This window comes from Suillus subaureus (genome assembly GCF_016647635.1).
Source record: "Suillus subaureus strain MN1 chromosome Unknown BJ212scaffold_10, whole genome shotgun sequence".
Taxonomy (NCBI): Eukaryota; Fungi; Basidiomycota; class Agaricomycetes; order Boletales; family Suillaceae; genus Suillus; species Suillus subaureus.
This window is the reverse complement of record NW_024538566.1, coordinates 914,667-932,516: the sequence shown is the minus strand read 5'-3', so window position 1 is coordinate 932,516 and position 17,850 is coordinate 914,667. Positions and strand designations below refer to the sequence as shown.

The 17,850-nt window shown below is 48.6% G+C and overlaps 9 protein-coding genes across 9 annotated transcripts; 6 read left to right on the top strand and 3 right to left on the bottom strand.

Moving 5' to 3' along the window:
* Positions 1-1,327: 1,327 nt before the first annotated feature.
* Positions 1,328-2,167, top strand: BJ212DRAFT_1345061 (chromatin remodelling complex Rsc7/Swp82 subunit-domain-containing protein; the record flags this gene model as incomplete). The annotated part of the gene is made up of 3 exons (XM_041335286.1): positions 1,328-1,532; positions 1,592-1,864; positions 1,923-2,167. Coding segments are annotated over 3 exons (723 nt in total), but the record flags the coding sequence as incomplete, so codon positions are not given.
* On the top strand, positions 2,154-3,057 carry BJ212DRAFT_1345058 (uncharacterized protein). Its single transcript, XM_041335285.1, has 2 exons — positions 2,154-2,471; positions 2,524-3,057. The coding sequence occupies exons 1-2, from the start codon at positions 2,216-2,218 to the stop codon at positions 2,721-2,723; spliced, it is 456 nt and encodes a 151-aa protein (XP_041194934.1). The 5' UTR covers positions 2,154-2,215; the 3' UTR covers positions 2,724-3,057.
* An 879-nt stretch (positions 3,058-3,936) lies between these two features.
* BJ212DRAFT_1479372 (uncharacterized protein) lies at positions 3,937-5,942 on the top strand (the record flags this gene model as incomplete). Its single annotated transcript, XM_041339864.1, has 2 exons — positions 3,937-4,101; positions 4,158-5,942. The coding sequence occupies 2 exons, from the start codon at positions 3,937-3,939 to the stop codon at positions 5,940-5,942; spliced, it is 1,950 nt and encodes a 649-aa protein (XP_041194933.1).
* A 1,000-nt stretch (positions 5,943-6,942) lies between these two features.
* BJ212DRAFT_1223358 (uncharacterized protein) lies at positions 6,943-7,314 on the top strand (the record flags this gene model as incomplete). The annotated part of the gene is made up of 1 exon (XM_041329419.1): positions 6,943-7,314. A coding segment is annotated over one exon (372 nt), but the record flags the coding sequence as incomplete, so codon positions are not given.
* A 1,570-nt stretch (positions 7,315-8,884) lies between these two features.
* Positions 8,885-9,392, top strand: BJ212DRAFT_81284 (uncharacterized protein). The gene is made up of 2 exons (XM_041344123.1): positions 8,885-9,127; positions 9,184-9,392. Exons 1-2 carry the CDS (start codon positions 8,980-8,982, stop codon positions 9,318-9,320), a joined length of 285 nt encoding a protein of 94 aa, XP_041194931.1. The 5' UTR covers positions 8,885-8,979; the 3' UTR covers positions 9,321-9,392.
* Positions 9,343-10,439, bottom strand: BJ212DRAFT_1345033 (uncharacterized protein). Its single transcript, XM_041335284.1, has 3 exons — positions 10,241-10,439; positions 10,093-10,177; positions 9,343-10,035 (listed from the first exon to the last, which is right to left on the bottom strand). The coding sequence occupies exons 1-3, from the start codon at positions 10,395-10,397 to the stop codon at positions 9,465-9,467; spliced, it is 813 nt and encodes a 270-aa protein (XP_041194930.1). The 5' UTR covers positions 10,398-10,439; the 3' UTR covers positions 9,343-9,464.
* Positions 10,440-10,462: 23 nt separating this feature from the next.
* On the bottom strand, positions 10,463-12,420 carry BJ212DRAFT_82134 (uncharacterized protein). Its single transcript, XM_041344144.1, has 6 exons — positions 11,790-12,420; positions 11,582-11,734; positions 11,405-11,534; positions 11,208-11,352; positions 11,051-11,151; positions 10,463-10,992 (listed from the first exon to the last, which is right to left on the bottom strand). The coding sequence occupies exons 1-6, from the start codon at positions 11,968-11,970 to the stop codon at positions 10,692-10,694; spliced, it is 1,011 nt and encodes a 336-aa protein (XP_041194929.1). The 5' UTR covers positions 11,971-12,420; the 3' UTR covers positions 10,463-10,691.
* A 136-nt stretch (positions 12,421-12,556) lies between these two features.
* Positions 12,557-13,769, bottom strand: BJ212DRAFT_1298488 (uncharacterized protein; the record flags this gene model as incomplete). Its single annotated transcript, XM_041332701.1, has 6 exons — positions 12,557-12,773; positions 12,827-12,927; positions 12,987-13,128; positions 13,181-13,322; positions 13,378-13,533; positions 13,589-13,769. The coding sequence occupies 6 exons, from the start codon at positions 13,767-13,769 to the stop codon at positions 12,557-12,559; spliced, it is 939 nt and encodes a 312-aa protein (XP_041194928.1).
* Positions 13,770-14,434: 665 nt separating this feature from the next.
* On the top strand, positions 14,435-17,710 carry BJ212DRAFT_1345002 (Alpha/Beta hydrolase protein). Its single transcript, XM_041335283.1, has 9 exons — positions 14,435-14,742; positions 14,796-15,087; positions 15,134-15,277; positions 15,331-16,317; positions 16,370-16,498; positions 16,549-16,634; positions 16,688-16,707; positions 16,766-17,090; positions 17,146-17,710. Exons 1-9 carry the CDS (start codon positions 14,613-14,615, stop codon positions 17,232-17,234), a joined length of 2,202 nt encoding a protein of 733 aa, XP_041194927.1. The 5' UTR covers positions 14,435-14,612; the 3' UTR covers positions 17,235-17,710.
* The last annotated feature ends 140 nt before the right edge of the window (positions 17,711-17,850 follow it).

Below are 17,850 nucleotides of genomic sequence, written 5' to 3'. Positions count from 1 at the left end.
TCCCATATACAAGCACATTTTTATGATGCTCTCTTCGTTTGAATCTGTAGTCCCTTCGTGGTATTCTGGAAAGAATGATCTTCATTTGTACTGATATCTGAATACTGGTTCATTTTCTTGACTCTTCATGCCCGTCCGTATCCCTGATGATGGCGGCCATCTAGATTAATCGCTCTGCGCTTCCGGATCCACATGACGTCAAGGCGTGAGACTGTATTGAGTAAGCAGCTGTACAGTACCATCAAGCCCCACCAATAGTACCTCACGCTTCCAAGGCGTTCTCCTCAGACACTTCCATCATCAAACAAGGTATGTTACAATCTGGTTTCTGTTGTTGCTTCTCGATTTAACCTTTCGGTACCACCAGGATGAGAGACAAGTGGAAGAAAAAGCGTTCCCGTAGGCTCAGGCGCAAACGCAGAAAGATGAGAGCCCGTTCCAGTTCGTATTCATTCCATAACCTTTCCCTCATCCTCTCACCATACCAAATCAACAGAGTAAACGACTAAGCAGAGTGAGCCTGTGACGCTAAGGCCTCAACAAAATCTGCGGTGTGCTAACGCCGGGCAGGTCTTGCCCCGTCCTCCTTCGCGCGCCAAATATTTTGGAGTGGGACGGATTCTTCTCAGCTGGACATGCTGCTGGGGGTGCTGCTGGTCGTGAATTGTACTCTTGACAAATGAATCAAATGTTGCTCTGTCCCATTCATTTTACACGGTCTTGCTATATATTGTATTGTGATGTCAGATCGCCGTGAAGCATGAATTTTGTGAACCAAAATAGCTTCGACTACCAAGTATATGTTGACGCGTCTTGCAAAATTGCACCTGAAAATTCTAAATTCTCATCTGAACGTCGAACACATCTACCAGCCATCACTAGCTACAGAACATCTCTGCACCCTTGTCTCCACAAAGACTCAGAACCAACTTTTGAATTGACAATGAAACGTGCCAACACATCTACTTCTACTCCCAAGATCATTCTCAAGCCGCGCCTCGCGCAAACGCCAGCTACGCCGTCTGTCGTAGATGAAGATGACGACGACGACTCTGTCGAAGATGGCGAACTCCAGACCAAGAGAGAGGATTCAGAGGGTGTCCTTGACGAAGACGAGCCCGGCGATGAGGAACCTGAAGAAGGTGCTGTCGAGGGTGAAGGAGATGAAGGCGAAGGCAGCGGAGCGGAGGAGGTAGGGGCTGAAGGCGTGGAGCCACGACCGTTCCCTCGTCCACGGGGACGCCCGCGTGGAAGAGGTCGAGGTGCAGCCCCAACTGGTCCCGGTCGCGCAAGAGGACGCGGGAGAGGAAGGGGACGAGGGCGAGGGCGGGGTCGTGGGTCTTTGACTATTCGACTACCAAAGCGCGACGGCGAAGATGCTGACGACGCTGAAGCAGAGGAAGGGGAGCAAGATGGTCGACCGTTCATGCGAGTAGGAGGAAAGGTTTACTTTATTGACGGCGACGAGTTTGTCACGGACCCGGACGAGAAAGGTGACGAGAAGGTCGATGTGGACGGCAATCTTCTAGGAGGTGTGTACTATCTTTTTTGTCTCTTGACCTTGTTAAAACCTGCGTTGTGGAAAATCCAGGTCGTAGGTTCAAATGTCACACCTTCGTGCTACCCCAGCGACACCCGAGTCGGCAATATATGCTTGCCATCGACGCCGCGCGTGCGTCAGGGTTTCGTGATTCTCTATATTTCTTCCGGCGTAATCCGCTCGCGCTCAAGCTCTCTGCTACACAGCCCGAAAAGGAGTTCCTCATCTCAGCAGGGAAGCTCGGTGCACACCTGAAAACGCGTAGCGTCACCCTCGTCACCGCACGTAGTGCATATAAACTCCATGGTGCCAAGATGATCCTAGGTACGCTCTTATTCTTTTATCATGAAACTCATCCGGAATTTATTATTTCTGGCTATAGATGGCCGCTGGGTCACAGACGACTACTACGAATCGAAATGTCTCGCTGAGATCACAGAAAAAGGACTTAAGCCAGGCGACCTCGTCGGCGAGCTTCCAGACCCTCTGGGTGCCTCATCTCAAGCCGTACCTTCAGGCCAGCAACCCACCACCTCTACGTCATCGGGTATATATCGAGCGGGAGGACCTACGACCATTTTCGGGAGCACTGGTTGGGGACCGTTTAGTGATGGTCCACACAGCGCGGTGCGCAAATCGCTGCTAACAAGGGAGGGGCTCACGGAAGAGAACTGGATGATGGAGGCTGCGAGGCGTGTCAGAGATGCTGGTGAAGAATGGACGCGGATGAGAAGGGAGGCAAGGGTTGCGTGTGGTGGGATCCTTGGGGATGGACTTGACAAGGGGAAGGGGAAGGAAGTGCAGGTAGCTGAAGGAGAGGAGAAGCGAGGGGCAACTGAGGAGCTGGAAGGCGCGGAGAGGAAGAAAGCGAGAGCTGAGGAGTCACAGTATCCGCTTGGCGTTTATGAGCCCCACACAGGACTGGTGCATTGTATGTATATCCCTACTACTTTTTCCCCCTGTTTTTATTTTGTTTTCTCTAGATCGCGCAGACACGCAACCTACTCGCTGTCACTGGGAACAAATTGGACAGCGGAAGATGCTTCGGGGAACGAAGGCAGGAAATGGCGCTTGGGCGCTTGCGTGGGTCGATACACACATTGAACTGCCCACGCCGGAAGAGGCAGATCCATATGCACAAACGAGAGCAGAAATTTTGGAGGCAGTAAGGGAGACGTGTTAGGAGATCAATTCCTGTCCCACTGTTTGCACAATGGAAAAGGTCATGCGTGTTGCCTGATGAAATTTAGTTATATTCAGGGGTCCATATTTTTTGTTGTTGTACCGAGCTTGGACTGATTGTGTAACGACAACAACGCCACTATGCATGTAGGGTCATCATCGATCTTTACGAGCCTAAGGCTTGAAAGCTTGATACCTGATACTATTGGGAATGTCTGATAAGGACTTTTCGCAATGCCAAAAGGCAATTCACTTGACGTTCCTCAACTTGAAGTGCAGAGTCTGCAGACCGCGTTGACTGGATTTGAGTTTGAGTTTGATGTCTCTCGCACAGTTACCACCCATTCTGGAAATGCACTGCTAAATGTCTGTGCAGGCAACCCAACCATGCCGGTGAATCTCAAGCCTACAATTATGCATATGGTTCGTCCTAATAAATCTAACTCATTACCTCCCATTCACTAGTAGCGCCAAGTGGTCTCCGGTTGTTCAGGTCTAACTTTATGACAACTTGAAGGTCGGCAACCCTCGACTCGAATGAATCACTAATAGTAAAAGCTCCAAGTTGTCACTGCCAACTACACACGTGGCATGACTATACGACATGTCAGGGACGAAAGACTCTGACTCTGCAGTGTTGTGTTTGGACTCTGTTGGTACCTACTTGCTTCAAATCCAGACTTGTCATCCTTTGATGGTACGTACTTATTGACAAAATGCTGACATCACCTTGTGTCATCAACGAACAAGTGCTTGCAGAAAATAGATTCCATGCTGCTGTCTTGTTTGACGACATCGGTACATCAATCAAGGAAAGTCAAGTAAACAAGTCAGATCTGCGGTATTGAATTGAACAGACAGATTCTTCCCCCTACTAGGTGCGTACCGTCATATAGCAATGCGACTGGACCTCATTTTTCATAAGGATGGTAACAATGACTGCCAGCGGATCTTGCCGTACTCGACGAAAATAAGCACAGCATCCGAGCCTTGCAGGCACTGCCTTTGGAGTCGAGCGCCGTGACCTTATCGATTAAGTTCTATTCTGATGCTGATGGACGCTGAGAAATGTTCTTTAGTAGCGGCCTTTTCGTTGTTCCATACCGGTCTTCCTTCGTGCCCTTTGTCCAATATCATCCGTCTGGCGGTGAGTCTCTGCTTTGACTGCAACTCCAAGTCAAGGGATTGGAATTAACCACACAGCAGAGCGAACGATGCGACTGCTACATACCGAGAAACTAATATTAGAAACGCCCACAGTTGTGCGACCTTACGCCATCTTATCTCACCGATGGTTCGCCGACTGTGAAGAAATATCTTTCCAAGACTTGCAACGCACGCAAGTTCCTCCTAGCGAAGGCCCTCACGGCAATTATGCGGTATGTCATTTCGTTCGAGCTTCTACTTGCGGTGTTTACCATCAATCTACTTCAAGGAACCCACCTTCCCTCCCAACGTTCAAAGCAAACAAGGCTATGAGAAGTTCCGAGGAGCGCGCGATCATGCATCTCGAGCTGGTCTTGAGCATATCTGGATCGACACTTGCTGCATTGATAAGACCAGCAGTGCCGAGTTATCAGAAGCGATCAATTCCATGTACGCATGGTATCAAGACTCCGCTGTGTGCTACGTTTACTTGCACGATGTCGATGACGATGGGGACCTTCAATCTGCTCTCGAAAAGGCTGATTGGTTCCAAAGAGGATGGACTTTACAAGAGCTAATCGCTCCAGATAATGTCTATTTCTTTAACAAGCACTGGATTAAGATCGGGAGCAAGGCAACATTTGCGCGTATCCTGAATAAAATCACCCACATTCGTCAAGATATTCTGCTGGGTAACCCATGCAATCCCAGTATCGCGGAGAAGATGTCATGGGCTGCAGGACGAAAGACACAGAAAGTAGAAGACAGAGCTTATTCTTTGATGGGGCTATTTGGCATCCACATGCCTATCATTTACGGAGAAGGAGAGAAGGCTTTCAGGCGCCTGCAGCTCGAGATCATGAAATCATCGGATGATCAAACCATTTTCGCCTGGCACGATTCACTGGCACATCCTAATTCTGTCAGAAATCGCGGACTGTTGGCATCTGCACCTGACGTTTTCTCGTGGGCTTCTCCGGTCCTCGTCATCGAGCATTCCCATTTTATCAGCCATCTTCTTCGCATTGCAGGGAGTCGTAGCCCCTTTCGTGACCTGCCGCGTGGCTATTCCATTTTGAATGACGGCATTCACATCACTCTTCCTATGAAGCGAGTTGGAGATGCGTGGCTTGCTGTCCTAAGATGCCACAGGGAAGACCAGGAGTTTCCCTACGGGATCTACTTGAAAGAAAGACCTGGTTGCGATGATTTTCTTCGGACTTCGCCCACAAAACTTCAAAAACTCGAGTCCGCAGATCTCGAAGGCCTTGCCCCGCGTACAATACGTATTGTGGTCGACCATAATACACTACCAACCATTAATCGCCGACAATTCTTCACTTTTCAGTCTACAGATTCCGTTTGGGAGCACGGCGGTTACTATGTATGCCCTAAGCCGGGAGGCCGCCATGATGTGGGTCAGGGGAGTGGCTACCGAGTTCTTGATCCCTACACTCGGATCGAGCTTTCAGATAACATGCAATGTGGCTGCGTTTACTCGCAGGGCCCACGTGGCGAAGTAACGGTCCTTCTCATTGGGATCGAATATCACCGTCCTTGGGTACACCTCCTCACAAATGCTGACCTACACAAATATGTCGACACTTCGCGACTTTTCCGTCGAGCTGTCAATGACGCCTCTCTTCTGATGTCTTCCCCTACTTCCACCCTATCTAGCAACCAAACCGATCCAATTTCTCCTCTTGCGCTATCTTCCCTCACTTTCCCCCAATCTAATCCTATTTCTCCTCGTTCACTATCTTCTCGTTCACTGTCTCTCTCCCATACTTCCGGGGGGACCAACAACCACAGATTCCCACAGAGGAATTCCACCGCCCCTTATGTTCAGCTGGGCGGAGGTGGAACTGGGTGTCCTGTGTGTTCTATCATTCAAAACTACTCCGTCAACATGAACGACATCAAGAATAGTAGGGCTGATTTCTTGATTGAGACGATGCCAGACAAGCAGATTGAGGTCGACATCCGAAAGGGACATGTTCGCGTCTCTGAGGCGACGCTTGAAGTGGACTATATCATAACGGTAGCTGTATCTATTCCCGAGTCAGAATTTTGATTTAGTGGATGTGGCCGACTTTTACCTAGAGTACAAGTACATGGAGTATACTAATACCCCGGGTACTAGTACAACTTCCAGTACTTATGTACCGGTTACGGTATCGACATAGCCCCATACCTCAATTATGAAGGATTGCATTATTTAAACAGCAACAGTGGTTCCTGTGGGTAAGTATCATTGGTTGTGCCTAAAACAGATCACAGCCTTGACTAAGGACTAACCACACTGGATCCTGAAGAAGTGTTACACTAACTCGAAGCAGACCCTACCAGTTCGACTCATGAGCCGTAGCGCGCGGGTATTTCTGGTTGGAGGTCTTCGGCGGGGCTGAAGTTCCGCGCACCTACCCCATCTCAAACCTGTGCTGAGTGTCCATTATGGCATGATGGTTACTCAGGGTCCTCCGAGCCATACAAGAAATACTTAAAACGAAAGGGCTGGCCAATTCCCTTTCTACAAGGATATCATGCCCCTTGAGTCGCCCCTCAGTTTCCTCACCAATGCCTCTCCTTCCTCTCGATTATCGTGGTCGCATTTCGACCTGGATGTCGCGTCTGGAATAGCAATTTTTTTCGGAGGCAAAGCAGCCGTATCTGTGCTTGCATTACAACCGCTATATGGTCGTATGTGGCATGGATGGTACAACGCACCTGGAAGCCATGCAATTGTGTGGGAGCTGGTTAGAACATTGTTGCAGGGTTCCATCTCATCGTATTCAGAGAGACTCTCGCTCTCCCTCGGCCTAGATGGCAAGAAAGGGCCCAAATACATTGCATCGCGGTCAGGAACGGTCATGCAACATACTCGCCATCTCGCGCACGTGCTTAATAACAGCAACTGGAGGGACAAGGAGTGCAAGCCAGTGGTCGTGGGTCAGAGGTTTAGCCCGACGCCGATGCAATTGATAATCGTGGACTTCAAGGAGAAAGTGCGGACGGGAAATGACACGCTTCCCCCAAGAAGTTCTCGTTACTCCTCATTACCCATAATCGCTAGCGCCACTAGCATCGCAGCTTGCGCCATTTGTGCCAGTGTTGAGGACTGGCTGTCCTTCAAGATGATTCTGCTCGGGATGATCTCCTCTGGAATCACTTCTTTCATTATGTGCACTGGGAAAATCACCCTTGAACGGCTCAAACCGGCGGATGGAGTTCCACCTGGAGACGGTATGCTACTGTCGGATAATCGCATCGTGATATTGAGGGGCAACGAGGAGGACGTAAACGCTGTGACCAAGGGAAAACTGCGATTGAAGCTCAAAGGAGGGGGTTGCGCCCTCCTTCTCTGCGCAGTCATAGCATTGTTGCAAGTTACCCTACAAGTCGTATTCATACCTTTCGGGTCGCTACCAGGGCAACTCGTGTTCCTGTTGTCGCTCCTAGTGTCTGGGGGATGTAACCTATATCTATCAGCAAAGGAAGATGATGTGCAATCAAGTGCCCTCATCACCCTACTGAATACTCCGGAGGTGAAAACGTACCAAGCCAGTTCTAGAGCATCCGCTGCCGTTCTGGCGTGCCTAGCGCTCTGTTGGGAGTCTGGCACGGCACCTACGCAAGTCCTCCAGGAAATTGTCCCCATCAGGCCAAGACCGTGGAAGGCGTGGTCTGAGTTTGTCGTGGAGAACATCAGGAAGAAGAGCACGCACTTCATGTATGGGGACAATGAGTCAACGGGCGACCTGGACGAACGGGAAAAGAAGCTTTTGCTCGAGCTCGTTGACGACGCTCATGCAGCATACGACCAATATATTAGGGATCACAATATATCCATTGCATAGCTGTACCGATATCTGCGCCATGTACATATGCTTGAGTCTGCGCAGTGTAATTCTTCATTAAACTTTAGAAGCGATATGCAAGATTTTCTTGTTAGAACGTGTTCATGTAACCCGGTCTACTTACCGGCCATGGCATCGCACTGTATTACATAATTAGCCATCTCATCGATGGAGTCCACGTCCAACACGACGAGCGGGAACGGCGGACTGGTAGGGGTACGCCTCACACCAGAGCATTCGTGGCTCACAGGTGCGAAGGAGACAGGGATCCCCGAGGCTAGCCGCTACGCATGTTTTCGGACCTTCTGCATGCGTTGCTTGTAAGTAACCTGTACGCTGGCCTCTTCTGCCGGGCCTGTGGGTCTGATCATTGATGGTTGTGCATGTTCAAAGAAAATAAACAGATTTTACCTAGCAGCGACCGTGACACTGACCCGAATTCCATGTACAGGTCGAGTGGGCTGACACTCGACAAATGAACGATGTCGATGAACGATTTTCATTGGCAAAGGTTTCTGTAACGAGTTTCTAAGCACAAGATACCGCCGGCGAGTTGCGCCCAACGTCATGGCTGTGCTGTTGCTCGTTTCTCCACTCCTTCGGTCCTTTGGAGAAACGCGGATTCAATCCAGCTTGACAGCCAATCCGGTCCAACGGTTATCACAATAATATATATGAACAATCCCTGCATTCTATCACTGATCTTCATCCTTATGCGTTCAGCATGCGGAAGGGCATATATAATTCCTGTCAGTATGGGGAGCGTATTAGCCCACCCGTACTGCTCCCTTCATCACCATGACCTCAATCTATTCCACTGAGGTGTGCTTTCAAAACTTAGGATTTCTTGGTGTATCATTAAACTACACTTACCTCTCAAGTTATGTCACTACTGACCAAAGAACACTTGTCGAAGAACAGCCCCTCCCAGAGGCCCTTCGTTACATGTCCCTCTTGACGAGGGTACTCTGCTTTTTGGCACTTGGACGCCCAGATCTTGAAGATCATCGGAAGTCCCTCCAATCACAGCAAGCGTTCGAAACCGTTAGGAGCAGGTCATGCTCTTTCCTGGCCAGCACTATCACTACTGAGTAAATTATCTGACTCCGCGCGAGCTGAATCCGGCGCTGACATACTTTCAAAAAGGCAGGCGTGCTCCTCGCTATAAGTGGTATTTTCGTCACTACTGGCTCTCCTGTGCCATATTTTGACTATACATCACCCGTTCCTCATTGTCTGCTCTTTATATCGCTCATGCTCGCCATGATCGCACTGTTGATATCCGACTGGCCTAAGTATGATCAGCAATTTAAGCCAGGCAGCTACTTCGTGTTGTCCTACCTGTTGTCAATAGTCACCCCCATATTCTTTGTCGCTTGGTCCCTACATTGTTTCATATTTGGTGAGTTGTTCCATCATTCGAGGCTCTCTCTGATCCCTCATGCATATCACCCCCAGCGATGTTGATAGCCTCTCAAAGCATGATCTGCCATGTCGTCACTGCGCTCTGGATGGTCACATACATTGAGACAATATTGATGGAAACTGCGTGGAAGTATGCGACAAGCCTCAACCACGCTAGATGTCGCCAGTAGTGTGACGCTCATGTAGAGTACGACCAATATATCAAAAATCACAATGCATTCATACATGGTTGTACATTCCCGTCACCTTTCCCAAGACGACGTAAAGGTTGGATCTTCAATATTTTAAAAGCGATATATGAAAATTGCTCGTTCTTAAGTCGACGTCCCCGTCGTAACTTCATACAGACCATCCCCAGGGCGCCATCCGAGCACCTCACTCCAGAACTCCAAGATTGGCTGCCATTCCTCCCTTAGGCTTGCGCGTGGCATACCCTCACCCGCACGCTCTACATCCTTTACTCGAGAGAAACCCTTCCTGAATGAATTTAGTGCCCCGTTCTTGAGCTCACGTGGGCGGCGAAAAACAAGAACAGGTGTCTCGCATAATTTCGAGAGCGTTGGGTATGAGAGCAGCGGGCCAGAAATGGTGACGAGCGAACCTAAGGGCCGCACGGGGGTCTCGTTGCTAGTCATGCGCGACTGTGATGAAAGTTCTAGCTCGCGACGCCACCACTGCAGACATGCTTCGGCTGCAACGCTTCCACCTTGTGCAAATCCGAACAAGTGGATGCGATGTGGAGGCCACCCACATTCACCCGTCAAATGGCCCAAGACATTCTTCAGAAGATTGAGTGCGGGACTGGGGTCTGGCCGTTCGATGAGGTCACCGAGTTGATCGAAGGAAGGATACCACTGAAAAGCCTGTTCGTACAGAAAGGGGACACTAATACATTGTTGAGCTCGATATACATACAACCAGGATGGCCGAATAGACACGTACAGATCGGGTGCGCGGAGCGCGAGGGTGGCTGTTTGAGGGAGCTTGAGTGATCTCCCAATGCGCGTGAAAGGGACATTGGTATCACCTATTTACCGATGACTTCGTTCGGATTAGTTGCTCTAGCTAAGTGGTATGACACCGCGCTCACCGAGCCCGTGCAGAAGAATAAGGAGATTCTCGTCTGTTCCGTCGTCACTAGGGGAGTAGGAGAATTGTGTGTGGATGGAAGAGGCTTGTGGAGCGGGTTTCACACGCGGAGAAGGGACGGATGCCTCTGCGAGGACGTGGATGTCTGGGGAATCCATTCAAGAAGAGTTTCCTTGAGCCTCTGGCCGCCTGGTTGCTGTCATGTCTTATTAATATCTGTGAATATTTTATTTGGCCATGTACCACGTTAAGTCCTTCGGCTCAACTACGAACTATAGAAGCCAAGCTCGTAAATCATCTATCTTATCTGCTCATGAGACGTGCTAATCTAGCTGGCTCTGCAGACTAGTGCCAGATTGACTCCGGCCTATCAGAGGAAAACAAGTTCCTTGTTATGCTGCAGGAACCTACATAATCAATTTGGCTACAGTGTAGTCAGGTCCACGACACTGCTACCGGTTTTTGTGGTTCTTCCCAGTTGAATTTGAATGGACCACTTGGCGGCGAGCACTTGTCAGGTACAGGTGCAGATGCAGGTGCAGAGTGCAGGTGCAGGTGCAGGCTACAGGTGACGAAGTTCTGGGGTAGTGCTGCCTTAACATTTTCTCGTGGAGTTTGGTCAGGATGTCAGCCCCATGCGGAAGGTTAGCGCCAGCGATCCTTTGAATAAGTGTCGGAAAGTCTTTCATGATAGTGGGAGTAACAATGTTCTGGAATAAAATCTCGACTTCCATCTCAAGAATGGCAGGAAACCTTCCGAAGACATGTTAACACCCCCATGGTAGCACAGATATATGAACAATCAACTAACTTGGATGTTAAAGACGAAGAGAGTTCCTGTAGGATGTTGTGCTCAGTTAGACTAGAGCGTATCGCAGCAAGCGCTTTGGCCTGCAATTTGTCGTGTTTTATCTGGTACGGTCCCAGTATGAGTTCACGTGGATTATCAATAGTTACATGAGACACACCTTGCATGCCAGCCGGTACATAGACTTTGGTGAGCATGGTGGGGCCTCACCGGGGCTGCGACGTTTTACTGACTTGCTGGCTTGTGATCGCAAAGGTGCAAAAACGATCTCGTCAGTGTACAGATAGTCTAATAAAGCCCGCCAGCTATGCAAAGTCAATGAGCAACAGAATCTAGCGCTAGGCTGGTAAACCGCACGTATTGAATGCAGTGTCTGTTACTAAGACTCTGCGGCTTGGAATGATACGTTGCGTCCCATTGGTAGCAAAGCTCTTAGTCGATACCGTTCGAGATACTCGTTCCGCAGAGACTTCCGCACACTTCTCATCTTCAACAGGTCAACCTAAGTGTGCCAAGATGGGTGGAACCACTTACTGTCTTGTACAGTTTCGTCGGTCTCCTCCTCTTCTTCATCAAGGTCACTATCGGACGCATAGCCATACTCATCGAGAGAGATCCCTCCTTCACAAGGGTGATAGTCTTGAAATTCGACCACAGCAGAATCATTCGACGTCTTTTCGGAAAGTACTGAAAGTGTCTGCTGAACTTGACTGAGTGGTAACAGAATTGCGAAATGGCTCACAGCTATTGAAATACTCTGAACCCGCGGTGAGGGCTTCGTCATTGGCAAACAATGCTTGAAGGTTGATAACGTTGCCCTCACGCTTCGATCGAACGGAGAAGAGGTAAAATTGGGTGTCAAGAAGTTCCCCAGTAAGCGACTTCCTCAGCAGAGCATTAATCCGCGCCTGGTTGCTCGACATTGCAGAGCTGCTAACAGGCACACAGCGAGAACAGAAATGGTCGATTGAGATGGAGATAGAATTTTCGAAAGACTTCGATAATATCGAGGATACCGTATTTATATGTCAAGCCTAATACTTAGGGTCAAAAACAGGTGTCCGAATGACGGTCGGATTGAGACGATACGCGTCGTGTTATATGCAACACGAAGGTCAAAGGGGAAGGACTGAGAAACGAATGGAATGTACATAGGAGGACAAAGGATGGAGTTTAAGCAATCGGACGCACAGATAAGGACTAGAAGTAGTGCTCGTGTTCAGCACGAGGTGAAACTGTGAGATAGTGAGATAGTGGCGGGCGTAAAGTTAAGAATCAGGAAAGGATGTATCCAGATTCTGATGTCATAGTCATAGTAGTAGTACAGACATACGACCTCGCAAGTCGACCTATGCACGCAGCACTTTGGTTAATTCGTGAGATGAAAATCTAAAAACATATGTCGGGAAGTGGGGAGGAGCAGGTTTGACGTAACAACGAAAACGTGATTTTCGTGTAGAGTTGACCTCAGGGGTCTATGTGTGTCGAATTCCCTGTTGTAAGAGCATATTAAAACATGCTATGCTTGGTTTTCCGCCCCCGGGGAAGTACTAGTTGGTTTAACATTTTTTCATGGAGTTTGGTCAAGATTTCAGCCCCATGAGGAAACCCGGTACTGCCAGCGCCGACGATCCTTTGAATGAGTATCGGAAAGTCTTTTGTGACCGTGGGAGTAGCAATATGCTGGAACAAAATATCGACTTCCACCTCAAGAATGGCAGGAAACCTTCAGAAAACAAGTGGGCATGCCAATGGTGGAAAAAGGCATGACAAACTAACCTGGATGTCAGAGACGAAGAGAGTTCCTGTAGGACATTGTGTTCAGTCAGACTAGATCGTATCGCAGCAAGCGCTTTGGTCTGCAATCCAACATGCTTTATCTGGTACAATGCCAAGTATCAGTTCACATGAATAGTATCAAATGTCACACGTTACGTACTTTACATGCCAGGCGATACATGGACTTTGGCGAGCATGGTGGAGGCTCCTTAAGGCTTGAATGTTTCGTCGGACTTGCTTGTGATCGCAAAGGTGCGAAAATGATCTCATTGGTATACAGATAGTATAACAAAGCCTGCCACCTATGTCAAGTTAATAAACAAACGACCCGGGCGCTAGGTTTGTAAAGCCCACGTCTTGAATGCAGTATCCATTACCAATACTCTGCGGCTCGAAATAGTGTCATGTTGCACCTCTTGGGTGTTGAAATCCTTGATCGATGGAGTTTGAGGTATTTGTTCCGCAGAGACTTTCACGCGAAGTTCAGACTTTTCATCTTCAAAAAGATCGATATAAGGTGATCCCTTTCCAGTATAGGTGAATTCACCTACTGTCTTGTACGAATCCGTTGGTTTCCTCCTTCCCTTCTTCTTCGTCGAGGTCACTATCAGACGCATAGTCATATTCATCGAGGGAAACCCCTCCTTGACGATGGTGATCTTGGAATTCGACCAAGTTGGGATCATTTGGCGATTCTTCGGAAAGTACTGAAATTGTCTGTTGGATTTTACAGAGCGGTAACAGAGATATAAAATGGCTCACGGCCACTAAAATACTCTGAACTCGCGACAAGGACTTCGTCGTCGGCAAACAGTGGTTGAAGTTTGGTAATATTGCCCTCACGCTTTGAACGAGTGGAAAACAGGTAAAATTGGGTGTTAAGATGTTCCCCAATAAGCGATTTCCTCAACACAGCATTCATCTGCGCCTGGTTGCTCGACATTGGGTAAGTGTATGATAGTGTACGCTGGGAAAGGCTGAGAGAAGAAGGGTGATGATTTCCCAGTATCCTGCGCAACGAGAAGCACCTGGTTGAATCGGCTTTAGAAGCCCTCGCAGATCATTAATCATTGGTCAAACCACACACGCAGCATGCTGTCCAATCGATGAGATGAAGATCTTGAAACGCGAGTCGGGAAACAGGAAGAATCCGGCTAAACATGGCAATTGAAATATTGAAGTGTAAACCGCATGCAAGAATAATCTGGTCTTATCTATTAACCATGTAAAAGCACCGCAATCAGCGTAAAATCACAAACAAGAACTCACCGGCCCACTGATGTTCAGGCTATCAAGGTAGCGGTCAGAGCCAGAGGGATTCCGAATCGGGACCAAAAATAACGTTGTTATAACCGTACTGCGTGAGGTTGGCTGAGGACTGGGTGGATATCCACAATTGAGCGCTCGAGCACTCACATGAGCTCATGCACACCTAAGTTTGACCGTCATGTGCAACGAATGTGCAAGGCCAAAACAACCACTATCCGTAAAAGGTTACTCTCTCCCAACATCACGAGTCCACGAAGATGATAAATGACCAACCTAGACCTCTTAGAAAAAACCCTGACGATCCTTAACTGCACGAGACTAACAAGTCCTAGGACCCTACCATGGCACCTCGTGATATAGCTGTTATCATTGCAGATTGCCATAGGCGCCCTTTGCATCACGCACGATCATGTGTTGATCCGAACGCATATGGTCGTTAACTATACTTATATCCTTTCAATGATATAAGTACAAGTGATTTATCCCCACAATCGGCAGAACCACGCTCGCAATCGAGATGGCCACACCTGTCGACTATGGTGATTTGGAGTTCACTAGACCCGCCAAGCAGATCAAGGCCGTAAACTTGCCGGCGGTGCCGCAGCGCATTTTTGATGGTATGAAGCAGTATGAAGATGCTGCTCGAGGTATGTGGCGGTTATATTCTTGGAAGCGCAATGTGATATATCTGGTTTGCAAGGTTTTGCTACCTCGGGTTTTGAGCGGGCAGCCAAGGATGCCAATGGCAAAGAAGTTCCAGGCGGCATCATCGTTGCGCACCGTCCTGCAGACGCCCAAGTCACTCAGCTGTATCGCATGCCAACAGATCCTTCCAGCACCGAGCTGAGCCGGCTCACCTACTTTGACATTGGTTCCGGCAGGACAATATCAACGTTCTGCGGAATTCTTGAGGATGACTGGCGGGGTGTGCGCAGACGTGGAGGAGCTATCATGGTTATGGATCTCAATGGAAATGAACATTTTCAGCTATGGCACGTACCACGTACAACCCAAGATCCTGTCTGACCAAAATCTTAGGCGTTACTGGGAGGATTCTCTTGCTGACCAAGTTCTTCCGAAAGTACAAGGAGAATTGGATAATGCGCCTGGCCTGGGACGCATCGAGAGACTGACCCATGACGACTATAGATACGGCTCAATTGTAGTGTCTCAGACAAATAAGTATGTCTATTTTCGTTCGTTCTGTTCGTATCTGATTGAATCTCGCGGGACAGTCTTATGGCCTTTGCGTCGAACAAAGAGAACAACAAGGATACCCTAGTGTATGTTACTAGGCTCATAGGCTCCAATACGGGCGCAAAGGCAGACGCCTCTCCCTTCACTCTGTCCTCACGTTTAGTCGCGCCAAGCACTGGGGAAGGGACGACCATGTACAGCCCGCAGAGCTTTTCCCTTGACGACAAGTATCTGTTGATCATAAGACGATATGGCTCGAGTTACAATGCTCTATATGTTGTCGACATCTCTGGAGAACAGGCGTTACCTCCCAAGCTAATCAAGTTCCCAGGAGCGACGGAGAAAGCAGAAGATACCGCGTTCGACAATGCTGTATTTTCCCACAACGTTAATCAACCCCACTTGATCTACTGCACCACGAATGGTTACGGTGATTTTACCTCAATCGTCACTTACGACCTTGACACGGCATTGGTCACCCACATCACCACTTCCGGTGCCGCAATTCAAGCCATACGACCAATTTTGTGGGAAATTCAGGACCTCAAGGTCACTAGTGACATCATCGTATTTACTGTCAATGTCGAGGGATGGACCTCCCTCTTTTTCATGCCTTTATCTGGGTTTCACAAGAACACGGTGATCGAGGTCAAGGTTACCTGGGAAAGGGGTTGGCTCACCTTCCAAATGAATGACCTCAATGACAAGCCGTACGAATTAACGCTGCATCTCACATCATACCACTCTAGAGGGCGAATTACCTACTTGGATCTTCTTCCATTGTTGAACAATGTCAAGACAGATGAAAATGGAAACGCCTACGTGCTCGCTTCTGTCTTACCATATGCACAGGCAGCCCCACCTGTGGTAGCACATGAAGTTCCGCCCACTCTCATCAGATACAAGAGCTTCGATGGCTTGGAAGTCCCTGCCATATATTACCGCCCGGCTGGTCAATCAGTGACTCCAGTTATTATTCACATTCATGGTGGCCCGGAATCTCAAGCTACCGCCCAATACCGCACGTTAGTCATGTTTTTTCCTCGGCGTAAGCTGTAGGCTGATAGACTTCCGCAGGCCTACGCATAGTTACCTATTGAACGAGCTGAAAGTTGCGGTTATCTACCCCAATGTGCGCGGAAGTTCGGGATATGGCAAGAAGTACATGGCTGCGGATGATGTATTGAAACGCGAAGATTCTGTCAAGTACGGTATATCTACACCTTCTCGGGGACAGATAACCCATATTTCCTCAGGGACATTGGAGCGTTGCTCGATTACATTGCATCCAACATGCAGAATGAATTGGATTCATCTCGCATTGCTGTAGCAGGCGGGTCCTGTGAGTAGCCTTCTGTTGATCTCTACCAAAAAATTGACCCTCACCATTCGAAGATGGTGGATATATGTCCTTGGTGCGATATCTATCTTCTCAATAGACACCTCGTTCTCACGTCCAGGCACTGCATATAGGCGACTCTGACACATTATTCCTCAAAGCTCGCCTGCGGCATCGAAAACTTTGGAATTGGGCACTGGCCTTCATTCCTGGAGAATACTGCGGCTGTCCGGCGAGCAGCACGCAGACGTGAGTATGGCGACGAGACCATCCCAGAAATCAGAGAGTTCCTGGACAGGATCTCGCCGATTAATAACGCCTCGAAGATCACGGTACCCCTCCTGATCACCCATGGTGAGAACGATAGTCGGGTGACTGTGCACGAAGCTGTTAGCATGTACCAAGTTGTATCGAAGAATGTGCATACCGAGCTCGTCATTTGCGAAATGGAGGGCCATGGTATGTCTTTTCATATATGTCGTGTGATGGTGCTGATAGGTGATGTCTTTCGTAGGATACAAACAGAAGAGCGTGATCGAGTTCACTAATGCCGCTGACATCTTATTCTTGGAAAGATACCTCCTTTCTAAGTCAGATCTGTAGATTTCGCCACGCTCGAATACTTGTATGTTATTTTTTCTAACACACCAATAAGGTACCATTAGTCGTACGAGCAGAACCTCAGAGTGACTTTGAGACGACGGGACTGATACGGAACGAAGCAATGCCTTTACGGATTCGACCATGCTTGTGACCAAAATATTGGGCCATGTTTGCGCCGATTAATTGCGACCGTGAATACTGAGGAAGCAGGCGAGTTTCATGATACCCCTGAGAGTACTCGGGGCAGACCCTTCCAGCGACAAAACGTGATACAAGCTGCTAGTGGAAGGGGAGAAAGCTCAGAAGTACTTTTGAAACTCCTCCGACTCGTGCTGATTTTTTGGTCAATGGAATGGTTCGAACGGTAACTTACTTATTCCCGTAGATGGCATTGAGCCATCAGCGAACTGCAATACACAGTATCCGTGAGGCGTACTCGTTCAGAATAATGCGTCATGGGAACCCATGATATTGAGGTATTGCTCGAATGAAGTGATAACCAAAAGTGACGAACGGCCCAGCATTCACTATTCCTGCTTACCGTAGTGTCGTTGTGACCATGAATTTTGAAGAAGAATAGTGATACAATGCCGCATAAAATCATCCAGCCTGCACT